The sequence below is a fragment of the Mauremys reevesii genome, linkage group 7, assembly GCF_016161935.1.
Source record: "Mauremys reevesii isolate NIE-2019 linkage group 7, ASM1616193v1, whole genome shotgun sequence".
NCBI lineage: Eukaryota > Metazoa > Chordata > Testudines > Geoemydidae > Mauremys > Mauremys reevesii.
This window is the reverse complement of record NC_052629.1, coordinates 80,429,485-80,456,754: the sequence shown is the minus strand read 5'-3', so window position 1 is coordinate 80,456,754 and position 27,270 is coordinate 80,429,485. Positions and strand designations below refer to the sequence as shown.

At 42.8% G+C, this 27,270-nt stretch overlaps 1 protein-coding gene across 13 annotated transcripts in view; it reads left to right on the top strand.

Moving 5' to 3' along the window:
• Positions 1-27,270, top strand: part of DOCK3 (dedicator of cytokinesis 3) — a 625,234-nt gene that overhangs the window by 561,215 nt on the left and 36,749 nt on the right. For all 13 annotated transcript variants that reach the window (XM_039547580.1, XM_039547582.1, XM_039547590.1 and 10 more), the window contains 7 exons: positions 9,644-9,730; positions 11,446-11,550; positions 22,054-22,195; positions 23,596-23,762; positions 24,306-24,392; positions 25,070-25,249; positions 26,358-26,441. In XM_039547580.1, coding sequence (XP_039403514.1) covers positions 9,644-9,730; positions 11,446-11,550; positions 22,054-22,195; positions 23,596-23,762; positions 24,306-24,392; positions 25,070-25,249; positions 26,358-26,441 — 852 coding nt within the window. The remainder of the gene's footprint in view (positions 1-9,643; positions 9,731-11,445; positions 11,551-22,053; positions 22,196-23,595; positions 23,763-24,305; positions 24,393-25,069; positions 25,250-26,357; positions 26,442-27,270) is intronic.

Below are 27,270 nucleotides of genomic sequence, written 5' to 3'. Positions count from 1 at the left end.
TCAGTAAAGTCGCCAGCTTCTTGCTGGCAGACATTTTTTGTCCATTTCTGTCTTTTTTGTTCTTCCCTGAGGTACAGTTAATTAGCCAGGGTCAGAAATGTAACCTTTATACTGGAAATCAAGATTTAAGAGATTTTACTTGCTGTTCTCAGACCCAAATATTCATTGACAGCACCTTAAAAGTTACTGAGACTTCCTTAGTTTACAGACAGTGAATGGAACAGACTAAATGTGATTCATTCTCTTGGTGGATAGAGATTTAGAATTAAGCAGCATTTTGCATCAAGTCCACTGCTAGCTCCCATCATTAGCGATATTTACCAGCCTAACGAAGCCCATCCTGTTTGTGACATCTCAGTGTACATTCTTCTCCCTTACTGTTTTGAACAGGGGTGCACAAAGCCAGATTTTCAAAAGAGTGCATGTTCAAATGCCCAGAACCCACAACTGGAGCTCAGCTGACATTTGTCCTCCAAAATAAGTAGCCAAGTTTCCAAAAGAGTTCAGCATATTGAGTTCTGAGGTCTTCTGAAAATCTGCCCCCAATTGTGCATGCTGAGCACTTTTGAAAATCTGCCACATAAATCCACTGCAGCTCATGTAAATAAATGTTGCAATTTGTGAATTTTGAGATTTGCTTTATCAGTGCCTCCTGAGTGTGTTTGGTGTTAATCAGTGTAGAACTGCTGGCACCATAGAGCAAGGTTGTAATAAGGGGGTAGATGAGAGATGCTCAGCAAGTGAAGGAGGCTGTAAAAGGTGAAAACAGATCAGGCACAAGGTGAGTGGAGGATCAGGGTCAGATGAAGAAGTCATGGTGAGAAGAGGGAAAGAGGAATGACATCAGAGAGAGGACAGGAATTTGCACAGGGCCTACAGCTAGAACTCAGATCTTTGATTATATAAAATTACAAATGGGTCTCATTTAAGTTATAGATTTTAATCAAGGGGATCTAATGTTTCAAGGGTAACTTCCATGTGCGATATTGCCAGAATCCTTGAGTGGAATTACAGTACCACACTTCAGTTGTCTGTTTATTCTCTCTATATCCTTTTCAAATCTACACTCTCTGTCTTCCTTTCCCTCTTCTGTAAAAGATGGAGACAGTAGTCATATCCTGGAGTTTTCCTCCCTGGTATCTCAATTTGTAGCTACAAAATGTTCACCCAGTGCAATAGAATATCTCCATGTTGAAATCTAACCAAAAAAGAGAGCTTGATTTAGGATGACACATGTAATATCAAAGTACATTTGACAGAGCTGATAGAAGTAATGAAAACTGAGATAAAATTATAATAGCATTCAGATCACAGGAAAAAAGGGAACATGCAAGCAGGAGGGGAAGACATCTATAGGGTCAAATCAGAGGAATAGCTTCCATTTTTTCACTGTCCTCTGTCTAAAACTAGACATTAGACATTCATATAAGCTTCAGTTGTAACATCCCAGTTGGATCTCTGAATCTCTGGATTCAGAAAACGACTCTTACTCCTTTCAAACTGCTTTAGAATTCATTTTTCTGTTCTGTTCTTTTAGATAAATCCAGAATATCTGAGGAGGCAAAGGGTCCATACATTGACGTTTAAAAATGTTTGTGTGATAAATAAAAAATAAATGCCATTTGGATTGCAAATATAAACCCTTAACCACGTAATGTTTGAAAAGGAAATTTTTGGCCTATAAGAATGTATCAGTTCATTTGAATTGGAAACCCAGAGCAAAGATGCTATTGTTATGAGATCATAAAGCCTGAGTGATATTCTGAGCACCCAAGCAACTGGTCCTCCAGCTGGTTTCCTGTTATGTTATTGACTATCTAAATATAACTCATGTCCTCAGTGCAAAAGATTTTCATCATTTAAAGCTATATATATATTACCGGAACAACCAAAAAAGACCCTGAAAAAGCTGATGCAAAAAATCTTATATTCGTTTTTGCCATTCACAAAAGCTTCAGAAATTTAGGATGGTTATTTTTGTTTTTTTAATTCTTGGATTTATGCTTTCTTTTCTAAATGTTCCCGAGATCTCACTTACCATGTTTTGAGCTTCTTCAAATAAAAGATACAGCATCTCTCAGTTCTTCTTCGAGTGCTGTCCCTGTGGGTGCTCCACTCTAGGTGACGGTGCGTCCCGGCGCCATTGATCGGAGATCTTCGGTAGCAATGCCTGGCCAGGACTCACATGCTCAGCTGCTGTCTCGAGGTCTCGTTAGAGTCTGCCTGAGAGCGCACGTCCCGCGCCCCCCTCAGTTCCTTCTCAACTGTTCTCGGCTGAAGACGGGATTCGGGGCAGTGCTGATCCTCTTCCCTGGTCTCTGAAGGAAACAATTACAAAGAATATAGAAATAGTTAGTTGTAACATCCCAGTTGTTTCCCCTGCCTTAGAACAGTTACTTAGTTTAAAAAAAAAACCCACCTCTTTTCCCTCAAGCTTGTCTCCCGCGGAGACACTCTCCCCCGGCATTCCTAGTTCAATAATGCCAGGGGCTTCAGGATTCAAGAAATGTGCTTCCTGTCAGGACTATGCCAAGGTCCGATGGACTTTCACGTTGTGTGAAGTGCCTTGGCGAGACACACGTCCCTGCCAAGTGTGTCCATTGCACGAGCCTCAAAACAGGGGCTCGTCATGACAGGGATCTGTGGCTGAAAATGCTTCTCATGCAGAAATCCCTGCAGCCACTTCTGGAGACGGCAATGTCAAACCCTCTCCCTCACACTCCCCGGCCAGGTCCGAACCAATTTGGAGCATGGCTTCACCCTCTCAGGCAAAGAGGCAAGAAGCCCAACTGTCTCCAAGCAGAGACTTTCACAAGGGTAAAGGGTCTCCTGCGAGATCCTTACCCTCAGTACTGACAGCGCCGAAGGCAGGCGCCTCCGACCATCCCAGCACCTCAGCCATGGCTCCCGTGGAGTGCAGAGGCAGGGACCCGACTTCCTGTGCCGGGAAGGTCTCCTCGGCACCGAAAATAGACCTGGTGCCGACAGCGCACTTTGCCCTGGTGCCAAAAAGAACGTCGGCACCAAGCCTGCCTGCTGCTCAGATAGCAGCAGTGGTCCTCCCGCAGGGCGCCTACAAGAGACCAGCGTCACTGGGACAAGGCAAACAAAAGTCTGTGCACGCCTCTGAGCACAGATTGCGCGCAGCGGAGTCATAGCCTAGGGAACAGCAACAACAGTTCCTGAGTCAGGACGACCTTTCAGTGGCACCTGAGCCTAACTCTCCACTCCTGGACACACAGTGCTCACTCTTTGTCCAGCCGCTCTCCCCACCTGACCTGGCTACCTTTATTGACAGCAAGCCTGATATGCAGCAGCAGGTGGAGTTCTCCCCACCTGGCTCTCCTCCTCCACTGGAACCTTTTGCACCTCAGGTCATGGCTCACAACCACCAGCCTCAGTTTCCCTACTTCGGCCCCCCGTGGGTGGCACCTAACTTTCTTTTCTGATGCCTTGGCCTCATTGGTATCCATGGCCAGCTCCTACTGCCACTCGCCCTCATGCTTCTTCCACCAGACCACAAGCTCCTTCCTCGCCTCTATCTCCATCTCCGTCTACTTCTAGAGCACCTGAACTCCCCTCTGAAGAGGTGGGCTATGGACCATACCCTGATTCACCAACTCCTTACTCTCCATCAGCTCCAGAATGTGGACGACTTCTAACAGTTCCAGGAACTTTTCAAGAGGGTGGCACTCAGCCAAGACATCCCTTTAGAGGAGGTCCAGGAGACACAACACAAACTCTTCAAAATCCTCCAACCTTCTGCGCACTCAAAGATCGCGCTTCCCATAAATGAAGCACTCCTAGAACCAGCTGACACTCTCTGACAGACCCAAGCCTCTATCTTACCAACTTGCAAAAAGGCTGAACGTAAATATTATGTTCCTGCTAAGGATGTAGACTTTTTATTCTTCCATCCACAACCAAATTCTCTTGTAGTGGATGCAGCAACTACCGGACCACCCCGCAGGACAAGGACCTCAAATGCCTTGACATCTTGGGCCACAAGGTTTATACCTCCTCCACTCTGCAATTCAGAATTGCAAACTATCCCACCCTACTTGCAAGTTATGACTTTGATAACTACAATAAACTCTTTGATTTTACCTGCCATATTCCAGAGGACAGGAGAGCAAACTTTAAGTCAGTCCTTGTTGAGGGCCAATTGGTCTCCAGAATGGCCCTACAAGCATCTCTGGAGATGGCAGATACAGCTGCCCACACTACTGCAACTGCAATGGTTATGCACAGATCTTCCTGATGCTCTACATCCAGTATCCCCAAAGACCTGCAGACCAAAGTGGAGGACCTCCCCTTTGATAAAGACAAACTCTTTTCCAAGAAAACCGACAAAGTCCTTCACACCATGAAAGATTCTAGAGCGACCCTGCACACCCTGGGCATCTACCCATCCCTTCCCAGGAGACAACAGTATCAACCTTACCAGAGGCCACGCACACAACAGTATCACTAGCCTCAGAACAGACCATGTGATATACCCAAGAATCACCCTAGACTTCCTAGGCTCAGACAAAACCAAGTGCAAACAGCTACCTCCCACCCATCAGGAAATAAACAACAATTTTGAAGCATTGGTCGAGGGTCTGCATGACCACCCCTTGACTCAACCACCTACTTGCCCATTTGGCCACTGCCTCCAGGTTTTCCACCATGCCTTGCAGCAGATTATACAGGACCGTTGGGTCCTGGAAATAGTTCAGTCCGGTTACTGTATCTCTTTTATATCCTATGCTCCTATCCTTTCCCCTTCCCCGTCCCTCTTCAGGGACCCCTTTCACGAACACCTGCTTTGCATAGAAGTGGCTCATCTTCTACATATAAGAGCAGTGGAATCTGTGCCGACACAACTTCAAGGAAAAGGGTTCTACTCCCACTACTTTCTGACCCAGAAAAAGACCGGGGGATGGAGGCCTATACTAGACCTACGCTGACTGAACAAATTCGTAAGGGTACAGAAATTCAAGATGGTACACTGGGGCACAATAATACCTGCGCTGGAACAAAGGGACGGGTTCACAGCCCTCGACCTACAGGACACCTATTTTCATATATCCATTCATCCAGCCCGCAGACACTTCCTGCGGTTCACAATCGATCATGACCATTTCCAATACAGGGTACTTCATTTCGGACTCTCCACAGCACTGAGAGTATTCTCCAAGATCCTAGCCGTAGTCATGGCCCACCTCCACAGACACGGGATCATACATTTCCCCTACCTAGACGATTGCCTCATCAAGGGCAACTCATACGATGAGACGCTACAAGCTACCCATTTCGCCATTTCCCTCTTCCACAACTTGGGCCTGCAAATAAATGTCCAAAAATCCACCCTGACAGCTACACAGCAGATCAAATTCATTGGAGCTCACCTGGACTGAATTCGAACCAGAGCCTCACTCCCATACAACAGATTCCTCGCTATTATACACCTCGTACCTACGCTCTCTGTTTGTCCCAGGATACAGGCAAGAATGTGCCTACAGCTCCTTGGCCACATCACCTTTGTGGTCAAGTACACCAGGCTGCACATGAGATGTCTTCAGGGCTGGCTCAACTCAAACTACAAACGCAGCAGGCACTGTTAACTCCTCCAGCAACATACTAGCTTCCCTGCAATGGTGGACAAGACCAGAGAACCTTTGCATGGGCGTTCCCTTTAAAAAAAAATCCCCCGTGTTCATGCTCACCACGGACGCTTCCCTGATCAGTTGGGGAGTGCATGTGGGGGGACACACAACACAAGGCCGCTGGTCCGCACCAGAGACATGTCTACACATAAATCTCCTAGAGCTCAGAGCAGTGAGACAAACCTGCCTTCACTTTCTTCCCCTCATAAAGAACAAATCTATCCAGGTCCTAATGGACAATATAGCATTTATGTTTTACATCAACAGACGGGGGGAGCACAATCACACTCCCTATGCATAGAAGCCATCCAATTGTAGAATTGGTGCATACAACACCACATACAAATTGTTGCGTCGTACCTACCCAGCTGTCACAACACTACCGTCAACACACTCAGCAGACACTTCTCCAAAGAACATGAATGGGAATAGGAGAATAGGAGACCACGCATCCTATTATAGCAGGGGTGGGCAAACTTTTTGGCCTGAGGGCCACATCTGGATATGGAAATTGTATGGTGGGCGATGAATAAGAACATAAGAACGGCCGTACCGGGTCAGACCAAAGGTCCATCTAGCCTAGTATCTGTCTACCGACAGTGGCCAATGCCAGGTGCCCCAGAGGGAGTGAACCTAACAGGCAATGATCAAGTGATCTCTCTCCTGCCATCCATCTCCATCCTCTGACAAACAGAGGCTAGGGACACCATTCCTTACCCATCCTGGCTAATAGCCATTTATGGACTTAACCACCATGGATTTATCCAGTTCTCTTTTAAATGCTGTTATAGTCCTAGCCTTCACAACCTCCTCAGGTAAGGAGTTCCACAAGTTGACTGTGCGCTGCGTGAAGAAGAACTGTGTGAAGAAGAACAGAGGTAGGATAGATTGACGCTCCTCCTAATGGAGCACTCCCTGAGGCCTGGGGGATCCAAATCCTCTTCCATTCATCAGCTTAGCCTCTCAGGCATCACCGGTGATACTTCCTGAACTCTAGAGACAGTTTCAGAAAAGAAGCATTCAAAGAAGAGAAAATCCCATTCCCTGAAGAAAGACTTCAGAAGGGGTAAGGTCACCTCTTAAAGCTGGACTCAAGGAGACCACGCATCCTATTATAGCAGGGGTGGGCAAACTTTTTGGCCCGAGGGCCACATCTGGATATGGAAATTGTATGGTGGGCGATGAATAAGAACATAAGAATGGCCGTACTGGGTCAGACCAAAGGTCCATGAAATTGGGGTTGGGATCAGGAGAGGGTGAGGGCCCTGGTTGAGAGTGTGGGCTCTGGGGTGGGGCCAGAAATGAGGAGTTCAGGGTGTTGGAGGGGGCTCCAGGCTGGGGTAGGAGGTTGGGATATGGGGGGGGAGAGTGTGAGGGCTCTGACTGGGGTGCAGGCTCTGGAGTGGGGCTGGGGATGAGGGGTTTGGGGTGCAGGAGGGTGCTCCAGGCTGGGATCAAAGGGTTCAGATGGCGGGAGGGGGGATCAGGGCTGGGGCAAGGGGTTGGGGCCTGGGAGAGGCTCAGGGGTTCAGGCTCCAGGTGGTACTTACCTCAAGCAGCTCCCGAAAGTAGTGCCTCCACTCCGCTCTGGCTCCTACGCGGAGGCACGGCCAGGCATTTCTATGCACTGCCCCATCCACAGGCGCTGCCCCTGCAGCTCCCATTGGCCTCAGTTCCTGGCCAATGGGAGCTGCAACGGCAGCGCTTGGGGTGGGGGCAGCACACGGAGCCCCCTGGCTGCCCCTAAACGTAGGGGCCAGAGTGGGAACATGCCGCTGCTTCCAGGAGCTGTGCAGAGCTGCGGCATGTGCACGCAGAGCAGCCCCTGACCACGCTCCCCAGCTGGAGCGTGGGAGCGGGACAAGCCCCAGACTCTGCTCCCCAGCAGGAGCTCAAGGGTCGGATTAAATCAGCTGGTGGGCCAGATGTGGCCCGCGGGCCGTAGTTTGCCCACCACTGCATTATAGGTACTGCTGAGGCTCCTGCAGGCCTTGGTATCCAAGAGTCGGCACCTCCCAAAAAGACATCCCATTCTGAGAGATCTTCCAGTAAACAGCACTGAGAGGCCCCATCCTCAGTACTGGGAGCAGACCACTCTAGACACAGTAACTCATCTAAGATTAAGGACTCTAGAACAGTGTTTCTCAGCCTTTTTTATACCAGGAACTGGCTTGCTGCCTTTCAAAACTGTGTCAGGCAGATCTCAGGGACCAGTGCTGGTCCACAGACCAGTTGTTGAGAAACACTACTCTAGAAAAGCTGCCTCGAAGGCATCAGTATCGCTGTCTTCTCACAGCTACAGAACGTTCAGACTGGCTTCCATCTGTCTCCAGTACCATCCTCCTCATTATGCATCAGTTCAGAGCGCAGGGACAATGGTCTCTCCAGGACTAGGTCTAGCCCTGATACCAGCTATGGCCCAGGCTCCTCCTGTCCTCTACCTTAACCCACTGTCACTGTCCAGGTTCCTGTCCTATGAAGATCTTCTCATCTCAGAAGAACTGGAATCTCCCCTCTTAAGGGGCACTGAGAGAGGTTCTTCCCCAGTATCATTACACCAGCCAGTGACCAACCCTCTTTTCTCCTTTCCATCCTTGTTGTCAGCCAAAGTTCTCATCAGAGTTCCATATCAATCAAGACAGCCATTTCTGTGTTTTATCCTATGCCCCACACCTTGAAAGAGGAGGCTAAACACCATACCTTAGATGTTAGAAAGGTGCTTGCCTTCTGTCTTGACAGGACAAAGACTTTCAGGGCTTTCCTCCAACTATTTGTATCTTTCATTGAAAGGTTGAAGGAACAGCCAAGCTCTACTCAGAGACTGTCAAAGTGGGTTTCAGGTTGCATTGTAGCCTGCTATGAAGCTGTTGGAGTGCATCCCCTACCTAAAGTAACAGTCAACTCCACCAGGACTCAGTCCACGTCCATAGCCCTTCTTAAAGGCATTCCCATCATGGAGATCTGCAGGGTCACAATCTGATCCTCAGCTAACGTCTCCAAGCATTACTCCATCCTAACTGCTTCCAGGACTATACAGCCCTCAGTGATGCTGACCTCCAAACCATCTTGGATCTACCTTTTCAGCACCTGCATCCATCTTGAATTACTGCTTAGGAGTCTCCTACAGTGGAGCACCCATAAGAACAATAACTTGAAAAAGGAGAGGTTACTTACCTATACAGTAACTTGAGTTCTTTGAGATGGATTGTCCCTATGGGTGCTCCACCAACTGTCCTCCATCCCCTGCTGTAGAGTCTAGAAGACTTCATGGTTGAGAAGGTACTAGAGAGGCAGTGGGTCTGCCCCTTCCTAAATGCCCTGATCCTGAAGCACAAAGTGTATAGTGCACAGACATGGACCTTGCTAATAAAAGTCTCCAGTCAAAAGTGCAAAGGCATGCACATATCCTACAACGGAGCACCCACAGGGACAAATCATCGAAAACAACTCAAATTACTGTACAGGTAAGTAACCTCTCCTTTTCTGTGCTGAAGAGTCTTTTCTAGTGCTTGACAACATCATTGTTCCTGTGGAAAATAGCAGTCATGGGGGCAGGGGTTGTCATATTCAAGGAGAGAGATGCAATCTTTCAGATAGCTAGGGCCAATCCCAGGATTAAACCTGACTTTATTCCATTGGGATTTAGGCAGAAGGCGGAGTAGCTATGCAGAGCTTTTTTTTACAGTAAGCCTATTTGTTAGCTCTTGTATCTTTCTCTGAAGAAGTTCCTGATCTGATTAGTGAATTAAGAATGATGTAAAACTCATGGAAACATAGGCATCTGTTAGCATCAAGTTGCTAAATGTCTGGCATCAAACATTTATATGAAGCCTAATAGAAAACCCTGTATTGCATTGTGTTTTCATGTGTGTTTGCTCCTTGGGTTTTAATCTCTAATGAATTCTCCAAAATGCATTTCCCTATTGTAACTGTTAAGAGCTTTAGTTGTGGCTGAGAATCCCAGTTGGTCTGAGTCTTGTTTGCTTTTGCAGAGCTGGGAGTTTGGAATCCCACTGTGCAGAGAGCTGGCCATTCAGTATGAAAGTCTGTATGATTATCAAAGCCTCAGCTGGATTCGGGTAAGTGAAACCAGCCCTTCTCCCGCCAAACTCTTTATCCATTCCTTAGTGATTACTGCTAATGTGTCAGAGAAGTCTGAATTAAAAAACAAACATACTGCTCCTCACACAGTTAGGATGGCTCCTTTCTGAGTATGTAACTTTCCCCCCTCTGCCAAGATTACAGATCTGTTCCTGCAACCTTTACTAACAAATAGACATAACTCTCCCAAATAGGCTCATTGAAGTAACGTCTGATCCTGCCAGCTGTAATTACCAACAAGTATATGGACAACAGTTAAATATATAAATATGAACTATGCTCACAAGCACAAATACATACATGTATATTTGTATTACTGCATTAAATTTTATTTATTTATATATTTTCTTTATTGGCGGCCAAATTGGTCTCCCCCTCAAGATGGAACTTGACAAGCTTATGAATGAGATTATATGATTGGGTTGCCTGTGCTATGGTTTTATATAAAATTTATTCTAAGGGCAGCAAGAGTAGCATGTCAGTCTAGGCTTTTGAGAAGATAAAGAGAGATAAATAGAATGCAAAGCACAGTGAAGTTCATGGTATTCCTGCCAATCATGTTGATTCTCTCATAAAAGCGAGTAATTAATTGTCAAGGAGAATTTGTGTCATCCCTGCTTTTATCAGAAAATCTTAACCAAGGCATCAATAAGGATTTTAAACTGTATGGCTCATCCATTCTGGTTTATGTCCATAAAATATCAAGTATTACACTAAAATAAAAAGTGCCATGTGTTTGTGAATTGAGTCGCAGGTTGATGAGCACACCTGTCCAATGATGAAGCTCAATTCAGTATTGTATCATTATCCTAAAATTGCATCAGTAAATTAGTTATTATTGCTGTTTCCTCATTGGTTGGATTTAATCAGTCACGTGAAAAAAATCTTGACTAGTCAGTAACAGCCATTCACCTGATTCTTATTCTCATCTCTCCTTCATTCTATTTCCACATTATTCTGTCTGTTCATTTATTCTACCTATAATGTTTTGAGGCTAAAGCCCCTTTTTCAAAAGAAGGGTTAATGTATGCAGGAACCATGAACCTTGACTCAGTTCTGTGTCTGGGCCAGAGTTGTGATTAGGTTCCCCTGTACTGGAGGCTAGGATTCCAAACTGGATTCCTCTCTCCAAAAAAGTCACCACTGTGAATAGTGAACTTGCTGTGAGCCTTTTTGAGCTTTGAGTTGCATGTGGCCCAGCAGGACAATGGGGTCTGAGAGCCTGCTTTTGGGACAGGCCAGCATACTATCAGTAGAAAAGTACCTTTTCCTTCCCGCAAATCATTTTTTTCCTTCTTCCTGTTAAATTTACGGATGTCCAGAATTCCAGATAGTCTAGTCCAAATCCACTTCCTGCCCTTTCATGCCCTTTGGTTCACTGTTTAACCTATGGGAGAGAATATTGTTAAAACAGGAGACTGGGAGACTGGGATTCAGGCAATCTAGATTTTAATCCCATTAGTTGCCACTAACTAATTCTGAAACCCATAATTCTAACTCCCATAAAATTTAATGTAAAATGGGGATAATTAAACTTACCCATTTCCCAGGAGTTTTGTTTAATTACTGTAATGTTTAAGTGTTTTGAAATCCTTACATAGCAGGCACTACGTAAATGCAAAGTATTATTATGAGATTCTGAAACAGTAGCAGGAACTTTGAGTTAGATATCAACTGCTTTTTCCGTCCACAGAAAATGGAAGCTACCTATTATGATAACATCATGGAACAGCAGCGCTTGGAACCTGAGTTTTTCAGAGTTGGTTTTTATGGCCGGAAATTCCCCTTCTTCCTTCGGGTAAGGCAGTTCAGAAGAAAGTGCAACATATCAACCAGGTCTGGGGTTTTTGTGGGAGAGAGGAATGTTGTGACTGTTGAGTGTTAAAAATAAGGTTTTGCTTTGAAAGGGATAGAACTGATTGATCCAGCTCAGAGACTTTTTTGTGTCATTTCCACTGGGCTATTTGCTGCCCTCAACTCTGTGCTTTAATATTTTGTATTGTTTTGTAACTATCAGGAACAATCAAAGGTAGTTTTATCAACACCAATCATTTTGGAAACTTATAGCTGATTTTTGTTTATGCAATAAACATAGAGATCTGTAAAACATCAAACCATGGTGGCAAGTTGGCCATCTTTCACACTGATTGGTGTGAGATGTCAGGTCTTGGCGTGTAATCTCTCTTGCTTTCTACAGTGAGAAATGGGTAGCTTATTATATCTGCTCCCATAAAGCCAGCTTACTGGGTAAACTAAAGGAACTGGACCATTGGTAATAATTTATGGTGAAGACACAGAGGAGAGGATTTTCAGGTGCACAGATTTGCAAGCTCATATCAAGAGTTTTGATACATGCAAGTTTGTGCATGTGAAAAGTCTTATCCAGACTCAACAGCATTTCTTTCTCTCCATTCAGCATAGCACCCTGTTGCAGCAATTTTGGCTGCATTACATTACAAACTTCCATTTTTTCATAACACATCATACTTACAAGGTCTCAAATGACGTTCAGAGCCTAATATCAACTTGGTGGCTCTTCTAGGCTGCTTTTACACTAGAATTTTCAGACATGTTCAGCCACAGCTGTAAAACACAGCCCCTCATCTACTGGTGTCAATCCTCATTGTCCACTGGTCTATACATGATCAACTGGGTTTAATACCTGTTGTTTTAAAAGAGTGGTTGACTCCTTTTTTCTAATACTGAATCAACACTAAAAGCCTAGCCTAGGAAAATGAAGGCTCTGAGTGGATATGATTGCGCTCTATAAATGTCTCTGGGAAGTAAACACCAGAAAGGGAGAAGTGCTATTTAAACTAAAAGATAATGCTTATAAGAACAAGTGGTTATAAACTGACTGTGAATAAATTTAGGCTGGAAATTAGAGGAAGGTTTCTAAGCATCAGAAAAGTGAGAATCTAGGAGTAGTGGGGATAAACAACCTAACTGATTTTAAGATGGAACTTGATAAGCTTATGAATGAGATTATATGATTGGGTTGCCTGTGCTAGCAGGGGACTGAACTTGATGACCCAAGAGGTCCCTTCCAGTCCTGTGTCCCTAAAATGGGTGTTGCTGATTATAGTTTGACACCTCATGTAAAACTTACTTGTCTGATAATTCTAGTGTAGGTAGATCCCTAGCCAACTACATTGACAAGATAAACTAACTTGAGACAACTAGAACTCCAGATTTCTGGTTTTCTTCAAGGGAAGGTGTGACAAGAGATTGTAATCAATTCTGTGGGGCATAGGAGGAAGGAAGGTCAGAGCCTGCAATGGTGAGAGTGTGTGGGTGCTTTGTTAGTAATCTATATATTTTTAAGGTTTCCCAATTTTAAAAAAATACCAGTACTTTGAAGGGAGTTAAAAAATTTAAACTCTGGTGTATAGGTAATTTGAAAAAAAGTGTGTTTTATGGAGAAACTTGAAGGGGATGGAGGCATGTTAGACTAGGTCAGCAACAGAGGTGCCCACTGGTGGAGGACAGCATAGAACAAGGGACAGACATGAGAGGCATGAAAGAATCGAAAGGGCAGTTAGGCACACAGTTTGGATGGAGGAAAGGGAGCTGGAGCAAAACAGAAACAGACTAGATTAGAAAGTTAAGCCAAAGCTAAAATGAGCAAAGCCTGTGCCGATTACCTTGATTCTGATGTGGAATGTGAGTGGGAGTGGGTAAAGAGATCAAAAGAAATGACAAATCTTACAAGAGTGAACATAAAAAAAAATTAAGGACTGGAATATTAGAGATGCTCAAACCCTGATAACCTACAGAATCTTACATGATAAATATGATTTGTGAGGGTCAAAAAAACAAACAGAAAAGCATAACCATATCCAGTAGTTCAACTGTGAAAGGCAAAATGTAGAAGAAACCAGTATCAACACATATGGAGATTTCCAGAGGAAATTATCTCAGTTTCACCTTTTGTATCTGGCAGTGGAAATTTCAGAACATGAACAATAAAAACTAGTCATTATAGCAGAGGAAGAGATCCTAAGGTCTGTAGTTCCATAAGTGAACCTAGCCTACTTTTCAGTTGTGGACATACAGCTGCATCTTGGGTAGTAAGTGACCTGGCCTGTATGTTTAAGAATATGCATGAGTTTTCGGTGGTACAACAAGTACTCTTGGTTAAATTGTATAAGAGTGTGGGAATTGCTGCTAGTGACAGAAACAGCAAATACACTGTATACAATTATAATCCCCCTTAATTCTGTAATTATATTCCATAGCAGTGTTTCTGATAGCAGAGTGGGAATTAATAGTGTAACAACCTCAATAAACTCCCTCTTTCTCTCTTAATGACTGATAGTGTACAGACATTTCAGAGACTGAGTCCGTTAGCTGACCTATCTGCGTGGATCATATAGTTACATGGTTGATTAGTGTTAATCTAAAGAAGAGTAAGATTTTCACTGATCTAAAATAAAATATGTATTCAGGAATTCTCAGGGATCAAATAAGCACCCAACACTTTCCTCTGATTTATTGTTTCCTTGCTGAAGATTTTAAAACAGGAAATTACCATGCTCACTTCCACTTCTTCCACTTGGTAGCAAACATATCTAAAAATGTCATTGTTCATGTTGCTATGAATTCTGAATCTCTTTCTGTCCTGGCTGTATAAAGGGCAGTTAATTAAAAACTGTCTGATTCTACATTACAGAAGTTCAAGTAAGGCTTGACAAACCATGTTTTGAGAGCTTGCACTGGCTTCTGCAGGGAAGAATCTGTATTAAATGCAGATTTCAGGTATTTTCAGTGCATTATGGTTAGAACCATAATAATTTGGTGCATAGGCTCACAATTTCCTGGGTTGCCACTGTCAAAAGGCAAAAAAAAAAAAAGATACAACAATAAGTAGAATGGGTCTCTACTTGAAGGTGAATCTCTTCATGACAAAGTTAATAATAGCTGGGAACTTTGTGCATTACACACAAAACTGTCCAGATCCATCATGTAATATTTCTTCCTGTTCAACAGTTGCTATGATTGATGTATGGCAAGTTAGATATCACAAATGAAACTGATGTCTGTTCCAAAATGACGTAGTGTGATGCCATGGAATAAGCATTTATTTTGCCCATTGGACTTGGAGTGTTTTTGCTTCAAGATCACTAGAGTGTGCCTTTCTACTTGTATTACAGTCCTTATAGAATAGCTGGTGATCTATCATAACCACCAAGAACAATCCATTATTTTAATTTCTAATTTTAGAACTTCATAAAGCTCATCCACTTTCTCATTTTCCATGCAATGTTTAAATATGCTGCAAGGCAATGAAAAAAAATAATTCTTTAGCAGAATTTCTTGTATTTATCTTGCCACCTTTTGTCAAGACAAACAGGAGATATGTTTTAGCTCCAATTATCTTCCAGCTGAAGGAAGACGCAGCAATTATTCACAAGCACCTTAACTTCCAGTTCAAGAGGAAGGCAGAGAAAGACTCATCCATGAAACAAGGGTATTAAAATGTACCTCTTGCCACTACAACTAATGAACTGGTGAAACAGTGCTGTTTTTCTGGCTGACCTTAATATTCTTTCATTACCTTTTGTCCTTTCCAGACTGATCAGACAGATAAGTTTTGACACCCTAAACAGTTTTGTCTCTACTTCACAATGAAGGTTAGAAATGTTTGCAAACCTCTTCTTGGAGTGGAGGTTAAATCTCTTTATACAGGATTCTGCAAAGTGAATGGACAAAAATAACTACTGCCCAAGTCCAGAACTAATAGCTGCTCCATTGTCCTTCCATGCACAGGTAGGTGGATCTTTACAGAGAAGAAAATTCTAGTAGCAGGATCTCCCCTCAGAGCAATTCACACCTCAAAGTTACAGTTTTTTGTCTACTACTCCATCCTTCTGCAGTCTCAGGACTATGATGGCCCCTTCAGAGGACAGAGGGATAGAAATTTTATGCTTGGAAATTAGAACAGTGGTTTCGCAGGCTGTAGCCAGGGTGTCCTGTCCCTTCTGCCATCTCACTCTTTCCCTTTGAACAGGGTTGTGGGACTCAGAGAGCTTTGGCTGGCATTCTGGGAGTACAGAGCTAGCTCCAACTCCCTCTTGACCACTATCCATGATCAAGACTAGGCCTTATTTGATATGGCTTTTTCTGGGCTCTGTGTGTGACTTAACAAGACAATCTACATGGCTATGCTGAAGTCAGGTTCCCACCAAGCTCTGTTGTGGTGAGGGGAGCTACAGAAGCAGCAACTTTACTGTGATCAAGTAGCCCCATGCCAGAAGCCATTTTTCCAGAGGTTCATCCCGTGGCCACTTGGCATTTGTCTTCTCCTTCCCCTACAAAGTCTCCAGGGATACATTTCTCAGTGCCAAACACCCAAACAGCAGCCTAGCCAAAAGCAGTCAGAGTCAGACTTCCCACTACCACAGATGAGGTTCCAGGAGGTTCCAGAGACAAAATAAAAATCTGTATATTCCTCCTTCCATTATAATAATGATCTTTAACATGGAACATAAAGAAAACTCTCACCACCTCTCCCCTAGCCCTGCAGGCAACAGTGATCAAGAGCTCTAGGCAGACATAGCTCCCCTTCCCCCGCAAAAAAGAAATAAAATGCTTAAGGATGTCAGAGACACTGACATTCTGGGGCATAGTTGGTCCCACCATTTTACCACAGATAACTCCCATTTTTTGATTGATGAACTATCCAGGGTCCTGTACTTATCATCAGAGAAGGAAAGTAGCAAAAAAGGAAAATCTGTCAAATGCTTCTTCTACCTTAAGACTAAAGAAGACATGTTTCTCCATAAACCCAAATCTCCTTGACTTTGTTAAAGAGAAGGCTCACCCAATAGCACTCCTTCTTTTCCAAACTGTAAACTGTATCTTGCCCAAAGAGATATTTGAAGAATGGATTCCCAATGTGTACTTGTCAGCCTTCAGTATTAAAGAGAGCTCTATTTGCTTTGCATGAACGGTGGTGTCATAAACAGATAGTTAAGGGTTAAGGTCTCTTTCACCTGTAAAGGGTTAACAAGCTCAGTAAACCTGACGGACACCTGACCAGAGGACCAATCAAGGGACAAGATAATTTCAAATCTCTGTGGAGGGAAGTCTTTGTTTGTGTTCTTTGTTTTTGGGGGCTGTTCTCTCTTGGGATTAAGAGAGGCCAGACGTACATCCAGGCTCTCCAAGCTTCCTGAAATATTTCCTTCTATTCAGTATAGTGAGTATTAGCAAGGCGGATTAGTTTTGTGATTAATTTCTGTATTTGCAAATGTGTGTTTGCTGGAGAACTATCTTTATTTCTGTTTGCTGTTACTTTTGATTAGTTTGAGAAAGGGGGGGGTGAGTCCCTCTAGGTTTATAAGCTAGACCCTGTAATATTTTTCATCCTGGTGTTACAGAGATAGTGTTACTTTCTTTCTTTCTTTTAATAAAACCTTTCCTTTTAAGAACCTGATTGATTTCTTCCCTTGTTTGGAACCTCAGGGGAAGAGGAGGGGGGAAGGTGAATCCCTCTTTGTTTTGATTCAAGGAGTTTGAATCAAGGTGATCTCTCCCGACGGCTAAGGGAGGGGGAGGTGGGGGAATGGGCTATTTCCCTTTGTGTTAAGATCCAAGGAGTTTGGATTGGTGTTCCCCCGGGAAAGTTTTGGGGGAACAGGGAGTGTGCTAGACACTGGAATTTCTAGCTGGTGGCAGCATTACCAGATCTAAACTAGGATTTAAGTTTAAAGGAGCCCATGCAGGTCCCCATCTTGTGGACGCTAAAGTTCCAAGTGGGGAAATAAACCTATAACAGGTGGCCATCAAGAATCTGTTATTGACCAGTAGACACCCATTTTAAGAATGACTAAGAGCTTGTCTCAAAATGTATTTCAGTCAGCATAGCCTCAGCATTTTGCTCTCAAGGAAATAGACTACTAGAAGTCAGATGACAGAACAAGGAGTAATGGTCTCAAGTTGCAGTGGGGGAGGTCTAGTTTGGATATTAGGAAACACTATTTCACTAGGAGAGTGGTGAAGCACTGGAATGGGTTACTTAGGGAGGTGGAGGAATCTCCATCCCTAGAGGTTTTTAAGGCCTGTCTTGACAAAGCCCTGGCTGGAATGATTTAGTTAGTGTTGATCCTGCTTTGAGCAGGGGGTTGGACTAGATGCCCTCCTGAGGTCTCTTCCAACTCTAATATTCTATGATTCTAAGTCAAATCTAGAACAGGGAATACCTAAGAAGTCATACAAAATGAGGAAGAACTTGGAGATTTGCCAGTGTGCCACAAAGTATATCCACAAAGTTGCCTTCAACTTAGTCTTTGTCATTAGTTCTCCTTACTAACAAAGACAAGAGGGCTATATGGCTTTATTCATAGCAACTGGATGTCCAGGCCAAACATAATTTTATTGTACTACTTTTTCCAGGCCAGTACTTTGGGGACAACTTAGACAAGGACCTAAAAGAACAGAAAGCCTATGTCCCAGAAAAGAAACACCCTTAGTCTTCCTCTAAGAATTTTGTTGCTTTTGCTGCTCTCCAGCAAAGTCCAAGGTTAGCTCTTGTTTCAAGTGGGCCTTCTCATTCAAGTTGTCCAGAGGCTGAGAACTACAGAGGCCTCCAACAGTCTTCTCACATCAGAATATCAGCAGATCCCCTTCTCTCCCAAAAGACAGAATTCATCACTTCAAACAAAGGGGAGAAAACCACCAACAATTAGTGTGTACCATCTAGTTTCAGATAGGCTGTATGTAGAATTCTTTCAACTTCCACTCTAATGCATTTAATCATTTCACCAATTCCTTCAAACTTAAAACAAAATAAGATATTGCTGGCAGACATTAGGTACCTGGTCAACATTCAAGCGATAAAGCAAGTTTTGATGTCAGAAAGATTCCAAAGAATGTACTACTCATGTTTGTCCTCTCCAGTAGATCAAAAGTGCATAATGTTGTCTACCTGTGCTCCCATTTAAGTCAGTAGGAGTTTTACCACTGACATCCGTGGGAGCAATTAAACCAATTCTGGATAAATTCTTTCATAGCCTATAGGGAGGTATTGCTCAGTGATTTGAGCATTGGCCTGCTAAACCCAGCATTGTGAGCTCAATCCTTAAGGGGGCCATTTAGGGATCTGGGGCAAAAATCTGTCTGGGGATTGGTCCTGCTTTGAGCAGGGGATTGGACTAGATGACTTCCTGAGGTCCCTTCCAACCCTGATATTCTATTATTCTAGTTCAAGATGGAAACACTAAGCAGCATGTCGCAGCAATGGAACTGGAAAATTTCCTTGCATTCATTAATTTTAAAGATGCCTATGTTCATATTCCAAAAGTTGAGTCCCATTTAATATAACTTCAGTTTACATTGAGTCCGAATCATTGCACATTGACATTTCTGTCCATCAGTTTGTTATGATACCTAGACTATCTTCCCTAAGATTTTCATCATGTTGGTCATGACACTGTGCTGGTGATATATCAGTCTTTAATTTGACAGCTGGTTGATTTGAGCACTGACAGTGGATAAAGTATAGTTTGTAGTGGGGAAGACCAAAACTCTCCTGTCAGCTTCCTGATTAATGTGGAAGAGTATCTTGTATCAGAGGGGTAGCCGTGTTAGTCTGGATCTGTAAAAGCAGCAAAGAGTCCTGTGGCACCTTATAGACTAACAGAAGTTTTGGAGCATGAGCTTTTGTGGGTGAATACCCACCTCGTTGGATGCATGTAGTATCTTGTAATTAGTTCAACAGCACACTTACCCACAGGTACAGCAAATGCAGCATGTGTGTGTGGTTTGTTTTTGCCTTTGAGAATCCAAAAGTCCATGAAGTTAGCAGCTCAGCTTTTCTCACCTATTTGCCTATGACATCTTGCTTGGATAATTATTAAAATGCAAGACAGAGACCTTTAGGTCCAGGTCAGGGGATCATCAAGCCTTTTGTCCCTTACCTATAAATTTCATTTTGACAAGAGACTTTCCCAATCCACAGTGCTCATCTGGTGGTTCTGTGACAAATCCTGGATGATGTGGGGGTGGGGATGTTTGTGTGTCTATATATTTATTTGGGTTTAGTTTAATAAAAAAAGCAATCTATCATTTAGCTAAGAAGCAATTCAGATGAGTTTTTAGGGGTGGTCTTGTTGCTGAGCAGTTGTTCAGTGCAAAGGATCAATCTACTTACGTGTGGCAGGACAGTGGAACAGCCCATTAGTTCTGGATTAGAGGAGCTTCTTCCAAAAATATAATGTAAAGGCAAGGAACAAAATGTCCTTCTCCAGTCAATGTTAAATGCAGCTTTCACCCTTAGCCCATTCCACCTGTATCTCTTGTGATTAATGCTAACAGGATGCACATATCTTTCCTAGGGTATTGTATTAGCTACAAGTTCTAATAATTTAATTGCTCAGCTGGTTTTAGAAAAAGAGCTCTATAAAAAAATCATCATATTTTTCTTACAGAATGGAAAGATCCCAAATAAGTGTAGAGACTTTATAGATCTAAAGATTGTATAAGCCTTCTTTTACCAATCTGGAATTTCTACAACTGAGCAGCATTAACTGTAGCATTGATTACAACATGCAGAGATGAAAGGAACTGCTTCAAATTACCAGGGCCTCAAAGCCTTGTTTCCTAATTTAACTTACAGTAATGGAGCATTCTTTTAATGTAATCCAAATGTGAATACCACACTGAAAGCTCAGACTGTGACAGGTTTTTTCCAAAAGTTACAGCTCAGTATTTATTTTGAGACTAGATTACGGTGCTTCTGCACCCACTTGCCTGGGCACAGAGGGCTATGGCTGCAGTATGACCAGTATGGTTTTGCTGCATGGAAGAGGAGGATTCAGCGAGTCAGCTTTTTGGAGGCTACCTGAATTTCTCATGAAGAATGGAGATTTGGGGCCCGGAGATTTGGGGCACAGCCATTCCCTTCCATGAAAGAAGGTGTAGTGTCTGAAGGAGCAGCTGCAGAGCTGCTCTCCAAGTGTGGCATGGAGGATTCCTTCACCATGCTGGGTCCCTGCAGACCTTCTCAGTGCATTATTCAGTGTGTGGGATGAGAATAAGATTTGCGCCTCTATGCACAATTGAGGGAGTTTCCAGGCTTCTCTCCTGTTTTTAAAGATCCAGACAAAAATTAAGTGAAGATAAAAGGCTGAAACATCTGGGAAATTGTTTCATCAAATAGCATAACAAGATTTTTGATCAGCTTAAAACTAAACAAGATTCACCCAACAGAGAGTTCTATGTGTATTTACAAATTAGATAGGTTTAGCAGACTATATTCAACATAAGCAACTATATCTTATTTTTAAAAACATCATCTGGAAGAGTCACTCCTATCATGACAGGTATCTAAGCGGGTTCTGTCTAAAATATGTGGCCCTGTTATAAATCATGTTTTCAAATACATAGGGCTCAAATGTCTATGGGAGTGAGATTTGCAAGGCTATCCTTACACAATAAACCATGGCTTGAAGCCTTGGCTTACCCCTCTACTTCAGTTGTTAAATATACAATGTAAGTAAATGCAGTTGTTTATATCCTTGTTCAGTGGCAGTGCTCCATCACTTTACAGTTGAAATACTAGAAGACGCATTGCTTTTGGGAGTGTCTCGTAATTGGAATTTTCTGGACTTTACTGCAAAATTTTGTCAAATGAAAACGAGGACAAATTCTTGGGGTGGATGTAGAAGAGATGCTGGAACCTATCCTGATTCCATTCAAATCATGCTGAGGTTATACCATTGACTTCAGAGGATTCTATCCTTTATCTATATTCATTTTTGAAAACGACAATACATTAATTTTGCTTGCGAAAAAGAGATTCTGCATTTCAGGACAAAACCTGTTGCTCCTACTCTGTCAACTTGGTTAAAAGAATTTAAAACATATTTGGGCCTGCTGTGGATTAGCTTACATCTTTAATGGGACAAAAGAGGAAACTAGATTATTAGTAAAGTATGTCTTACTTCCAATAGTTACTCTAAACAGTTGCTTCAGTCCATGTTCCAACAATGAGTACATCTTGGAGGCTGAGTTGTGGATTACTATGTTTGATGGCATCCATATTATAGATAGATGTAAAGTTAAACATTGTAAATAATTAATAGTAATAATGAATAAGTAAGTAGTTAAATCCTTTAAAGATGTTTTCATAACTTTATCGTTTATAATTTTATTTTTTATATAATAAAACAAAAATTTAAAAATATATAGATTTGAGCCTGTTATTATGTATGAAGAAGACCTCTTCCAATTAAACAGCAAGGAAGGCAAAGACAATGGTTTAGGGATTTAGTGGTTTTCATGCCTGTTTGTTTTGCAGAACAAGGAGTATGTATGTCGAGGCCATGACTATGAAAGGCTGGAGACCTTCCAACAAAGAATGCTGAGTGAGTTCCCACAAGCCATTGCAATGCAGCACCCAAACCATCCAGATGACACCATTTTGCAATGTGATGCTCAGTGTATCCTTTCATAAAGGCAGCCTAATGTTAATCAAACGGTTGTAGGACACAAATGATGTAGGGAAAGGAAAACGGTTTCATTTTAGAAGATCTTGGTTCATCTCTGGCTTTAGTGATAGGTGTCATGATTTTCATCATCTCCAACTTGTGTTTAGTGGATATTTATCTACATCATTGCACACCAGTTGGACATAATTGTCACTTTTGCTTAGGGAATACTCCAGGTCATGGCTGATGTACATTTTCAGGACTGTGTGGGAAGATGTGCACAGGGCCCAGTCTGGTCCATGACACTCGCTCCCTTATTGAACATTACATTTCACCAGACATCCACCCAGCTACCTTCTGCAATTCCCCAAGAGAGAACTGTGCAATTAGATTCATACCTATTCGCAACATACTTTCCATTTTGTTTGTTTTTCACTTCACCTTCCTTTTACATTGCACATTCCTTTCCATCCAGACTATCTGCCTCTTTTATGCAGTACATCAGGCTTTGAGTCCACTTCATCCCATTGATACTAATCTGCATTGTGAATTTAAATGCAGACACAAAAGTAATGTTGCTGTGCAGTATCTGAGGACTAGACCACATGGCATTTGTTTGAGAGTGTGAACATTTTAGGTGAGATGGGAGGGGAAGATTGCCTGCTGGCTCCTATTTCACTAATTACAATAATGAACAGTACTTTGATTTTACTGACTAATAGCCTCAAGTTAAATTCACCAAGAGTAGAATGGTCAGTATTTCCCACTCCTACTGCTGCCTTCCGTCCCTGACAGAACCCACTTTTTCCTTGCTGTGTGATGCTGAAACACCAAATAACAAGGGTTTGTTTTGAGTTGTGATCATTTGGGTTTGCTTTGCTTTGCTTTCTAATGCCTTGTCTACACACAAGTCACATGAGTTTAATTAAATTGGTTTCTAAACTGATTTTTTTAAATCAGTACAACCTGTGCATGTAGACAAAGCCTAAGTAAAGGCCAGATTTTCAAAGGTATTTGGGTGCTGAAAGATGCAGCCCAGATGCCTAGTAGGATTTACAGAAGTGCCTAAGCAAGTTAGATGCCTAACTTCCTTTATCATCAACGGGAATCAACTGCTTAGACACTTTAGAAAATCCCATTAGGTGCATATTTGGTTGCTTAAATGCCTTTGAAAACCTGGCCTGAAGTTCCTTCAGCACTGTAGGGTCCCCTGGCCCAATGAGTTGCTGCTACCTTTGAAGCAGCAGTGAAAAGGAGAGGTGTGTAATGGAAGGAAAAGGGAAGTATGGATTTCACACTTTCTCCATCGTTTTTCTTTTGGTAACATGTGACATCCCTAAGGGAGTCATGTTTTGTCTCATTGTTTTCTTATTTGATGCCTCCGTGTGTTTCTTTGACTCCTCGTTTTGCAGATTTACAGATATATGCAGTGACTCCCATCCCAGACAATATTGATGTGCTACAAATGGAACGTGTGCCTGATCGTATAAAGAGCTTTTATCGTGTCAACAACATCAGGAAATTCCGCTATGATAGGCCTTTCCACAAAGGTCCAAAGGACAAAGAGAATGAATTTAAGGTAGGAGCACTCAGTAATAGTAACTAAATTTTAATCTTTCCAGGGCAGGTAGTGTCTTCCTCTTCTGCATTTGTATGGCGCATCACACAATGGGGCCCTAATCCTAATTTGGTGCTGCAAGATGTTGTTTTAATTCAAATAAAATGCAGGACTGTTGAGCCCAATGGTTGCACACCCAGCATAAGTAAAGCCTACTCTGTTTAGAAGGTACTTGTGGCAGTGCCATGGAGAGAGATTCTGAAGCAATGGGGCTTGCTTTGTTGATTGACATATTACCCAAAATGCTTCCTTAGTTCCCAGCTAATTGGTCTAGAAACTAACTGAAAAGTGTGATGCATGGCTTTAAAGCACACAGAGTTTTTTTCTTTGTGTTTAAATGTAAAGCAAACTTCAGTTTCATGTTACATTCCATTGTGGAAAACATAATATCTGCTCAGAGTATTAATGCCTTCTTCTATTCAGCAATTCCTGAACAACTGCAGTGAGAATAAGAGTGTTCAGATTCTGATTCACTGGGTCCCCCACTTACTGTATTCTTTACAGAGCTTGTGGATTGAACGTACCACTCTGACACTGACGCACAGTTTACCTGGGATCTCCCGGTGGTTTGAAGTGGAGAGAAGAGAGCTGGTAACATTTGTTATACTTGTAACTGAGATTTGAATGGATAGTTTCTTCAGAATGAAGGATGGGCAATTTAAAGTCTCTTGACTGGCTCTTGCAGTTGAAAAAAATTCATGCTTCACTGGTGGCTATTGCAGAATCCATTCCCTCAGCCAAAATAATTGCTAAACATAACAAGAGGAGCAATGTGAAGGAAACAGAGCAGTCAGAGTAAGTGCCAGTGAGGTACAATTCTGAATCTTGACAGCATCTTCAGTCAGTTATTCAGCGACATGTGACAGCTATTGTAACTGCTAAGATGAGTGCACAGTGAGGTGAACTGAGATGTATTGCTCAGGGGCGGCTCTAGACATTTCGCCACCCCAAGCAGCTGGTCCCGCGACTTTGGTGGACCTCCTGCAGGGACGCCTGCGGGAGGTCCACCGGAGCTGCCTGCCGCCCTCCCGGCGACCGGCAGAGCGCCCCCCGCGGCATGCCGCCCCAAGCACACGCTTGGCGTGCTGGGGCCTGGAGCCGCCCCTGGTATTGCTGATACACAGTAAAAAAATGGCTAGCTAGTCTGCACATCAGAAAAAAATTGGAGTGCTCATCAAGCAGTAGTAGGAATTGGTTTCATAGTAAGGAAGGGAACATGATGGCAGTTAGGTGTCCATGGCATTGAACTATTCTTTGTTGCCTTGTAGGTCGAGGTGAGCCCCTTGGAAAATGCCATTCAAGTTGTTGAGAACAAAAACCAGGAGCTGAGGACATTAATAAGCCAGTATCAGCACAAGCAAATGCATGGCAACATTAACCTGCTCAGCATGTGTCTGAATGGAGTGATTGATGCAGCTGTGAATGGTGGCATAGCACGGTACCAGGAGGTAAGCAGGGACTGTACCTCTGAGTGTAGTATCAACCTGTTAGCAACTTTTTCCAAGTAGCATTTCTCCTGCTGTGTTGAAAAGAGCATGACATACTTGACTTTTTATTATAAGAAATTACCCCCCGTGTGCCCAGTTTTCATACTTGTGATCTAAACAGGATGCTGAAATCCCATGTTTAGTTGTGTGTATATATATGAGCACTTGGATATGTAAATCCTGTTGTATGTAGCTAAGTGTTGATGTGAATGTCCAGATATGGGTTCTGGATGTCCTGTTTTGATGGCCACAGTTGAAAACTCAGCTTCTGAAGTGTGAATTCTGATTGACACGGCAAAGCTGATCTTGCATGTACAATAGTGAAACAGGCAGTTTATATGCTGCTACTCTGTAAACACATTTTGCAAAGCAGGCAGTGGGACTCGCTCTCTGAGCTGATGGAGACTGAATGTGATGAGGTCCCTGCTGAGGGAAAGTTGCTGGCTGGCACTTCCAAAGAGTTGTCTTTGCCAGACAGTGTCCAGTATAGTCTTAGTCCTAAGGGGACCTAATGTGCTGTTTCCTTCGCCAGGAGTTAGTTAAAGATGTATGTTGCAAAAGGGAGCTACAGGGACACTTACTGAAAAATGATGATTCTGTTCCACATTTTTGGGTTGTGTGTGCCCTGCAGACAAGCCTAGAAAAAACTCTTCATCCCTTATATTATTTACTACTTTAGTCACTCATTTCCTACAGTTTCTTGAGATACTTAAATGAAAGAAGCTATATAAAATTCAAGTAATGGTCTTAATGATAGTGCTTTGCACTATCATGTGGGGAGATTTGATTAGATTCATAATCCTTTGGGGCTGGGAGGAAATACCTTATGCTACTCAACAGTGATCCCTTTGACTAATTGAGGAGCAGGATTATCCAGGCAGCTAAAATTGTGGTACTGTAGCTTCACCTAGATCCCAAAATACTAGAAGGAGATCAGTTAAATTGACTTTTCTGTTTGCTAAGTGTACTTGGGTCCCCTAGGATTTCTGTTCCTTCTTCTCTCCCTGTTTGACATATGGACATAATGAAATGTTTCCTAATAAGGAGATGATTTGTCTTTCTCCCACAGGCCTTTTTTGATAAAGATTATATCACCAAGCACCCTGGAGATGCAGAAAAAATCACACAGCTCAAGGAGCTCATGCAGGAACAGGTAATGCAGTGCTTTTAAAGATGAAGGAAGAATGCTGTGATAGTGTGTGGATTCCTCAGCAATCACCTTGCAAACCCAGAGCTAAATAATTCATTCAGAAGCAAAGAAACACAGGAGCTTTGCAGTTTATTAAAACATAGGGAAGTGAGAAGGCCAATGAATTAATAATGCACTAGCCTTTCACCTCTATAGACCTGAGTTGAAGCCTGATTTAGATAACAAATTAAATGAGTGTGGCTTCTCCATTTATTAAGCACTGTATGTCTTTCTACATTACAAAACTACCCATCATTATGGGACAATTAGCAACCTCTTCTCAGTGGAGTCTCAGATAGACATAGTAAGGGTGGCACATGGATGACTGAGATATGTTGGCAGAGCCATGTGGGAAAGCATATACAGAGCCTACTTGCACTATCCCTGACTCTATCCAGTGTTCTAAGTGTCTCACTTGCACAAACATATCAAATCTCACCAGATAGGTTGTAAATCAGTGATGTGATGAGAAAGAAAAATCATGTCACTGTTAAAAGAATGATTAGCAAAATATTTACCCCTCCCATAACACAAGAACCAGGGGTCGCCAAATGACATTAATAGGTAGCAAATTAAAAACAAACAAAAGGAAGTACTTCTTCACACAATGAACAGTCCACCTGTGGAACTCATTGCCAGGGGATGTTGTGAAGGCCAAAACTATAATAGGATTCAAAAAAGAATTAGATACGCTTATGGAGAATAAGTCCATCAGTGGCTGTTAGCCGAGATGGTCTGGGGTGCAGCCCCATGATCTGGGTGTCCTAAACCTCTGACTGCCAGAAGCTGGGCG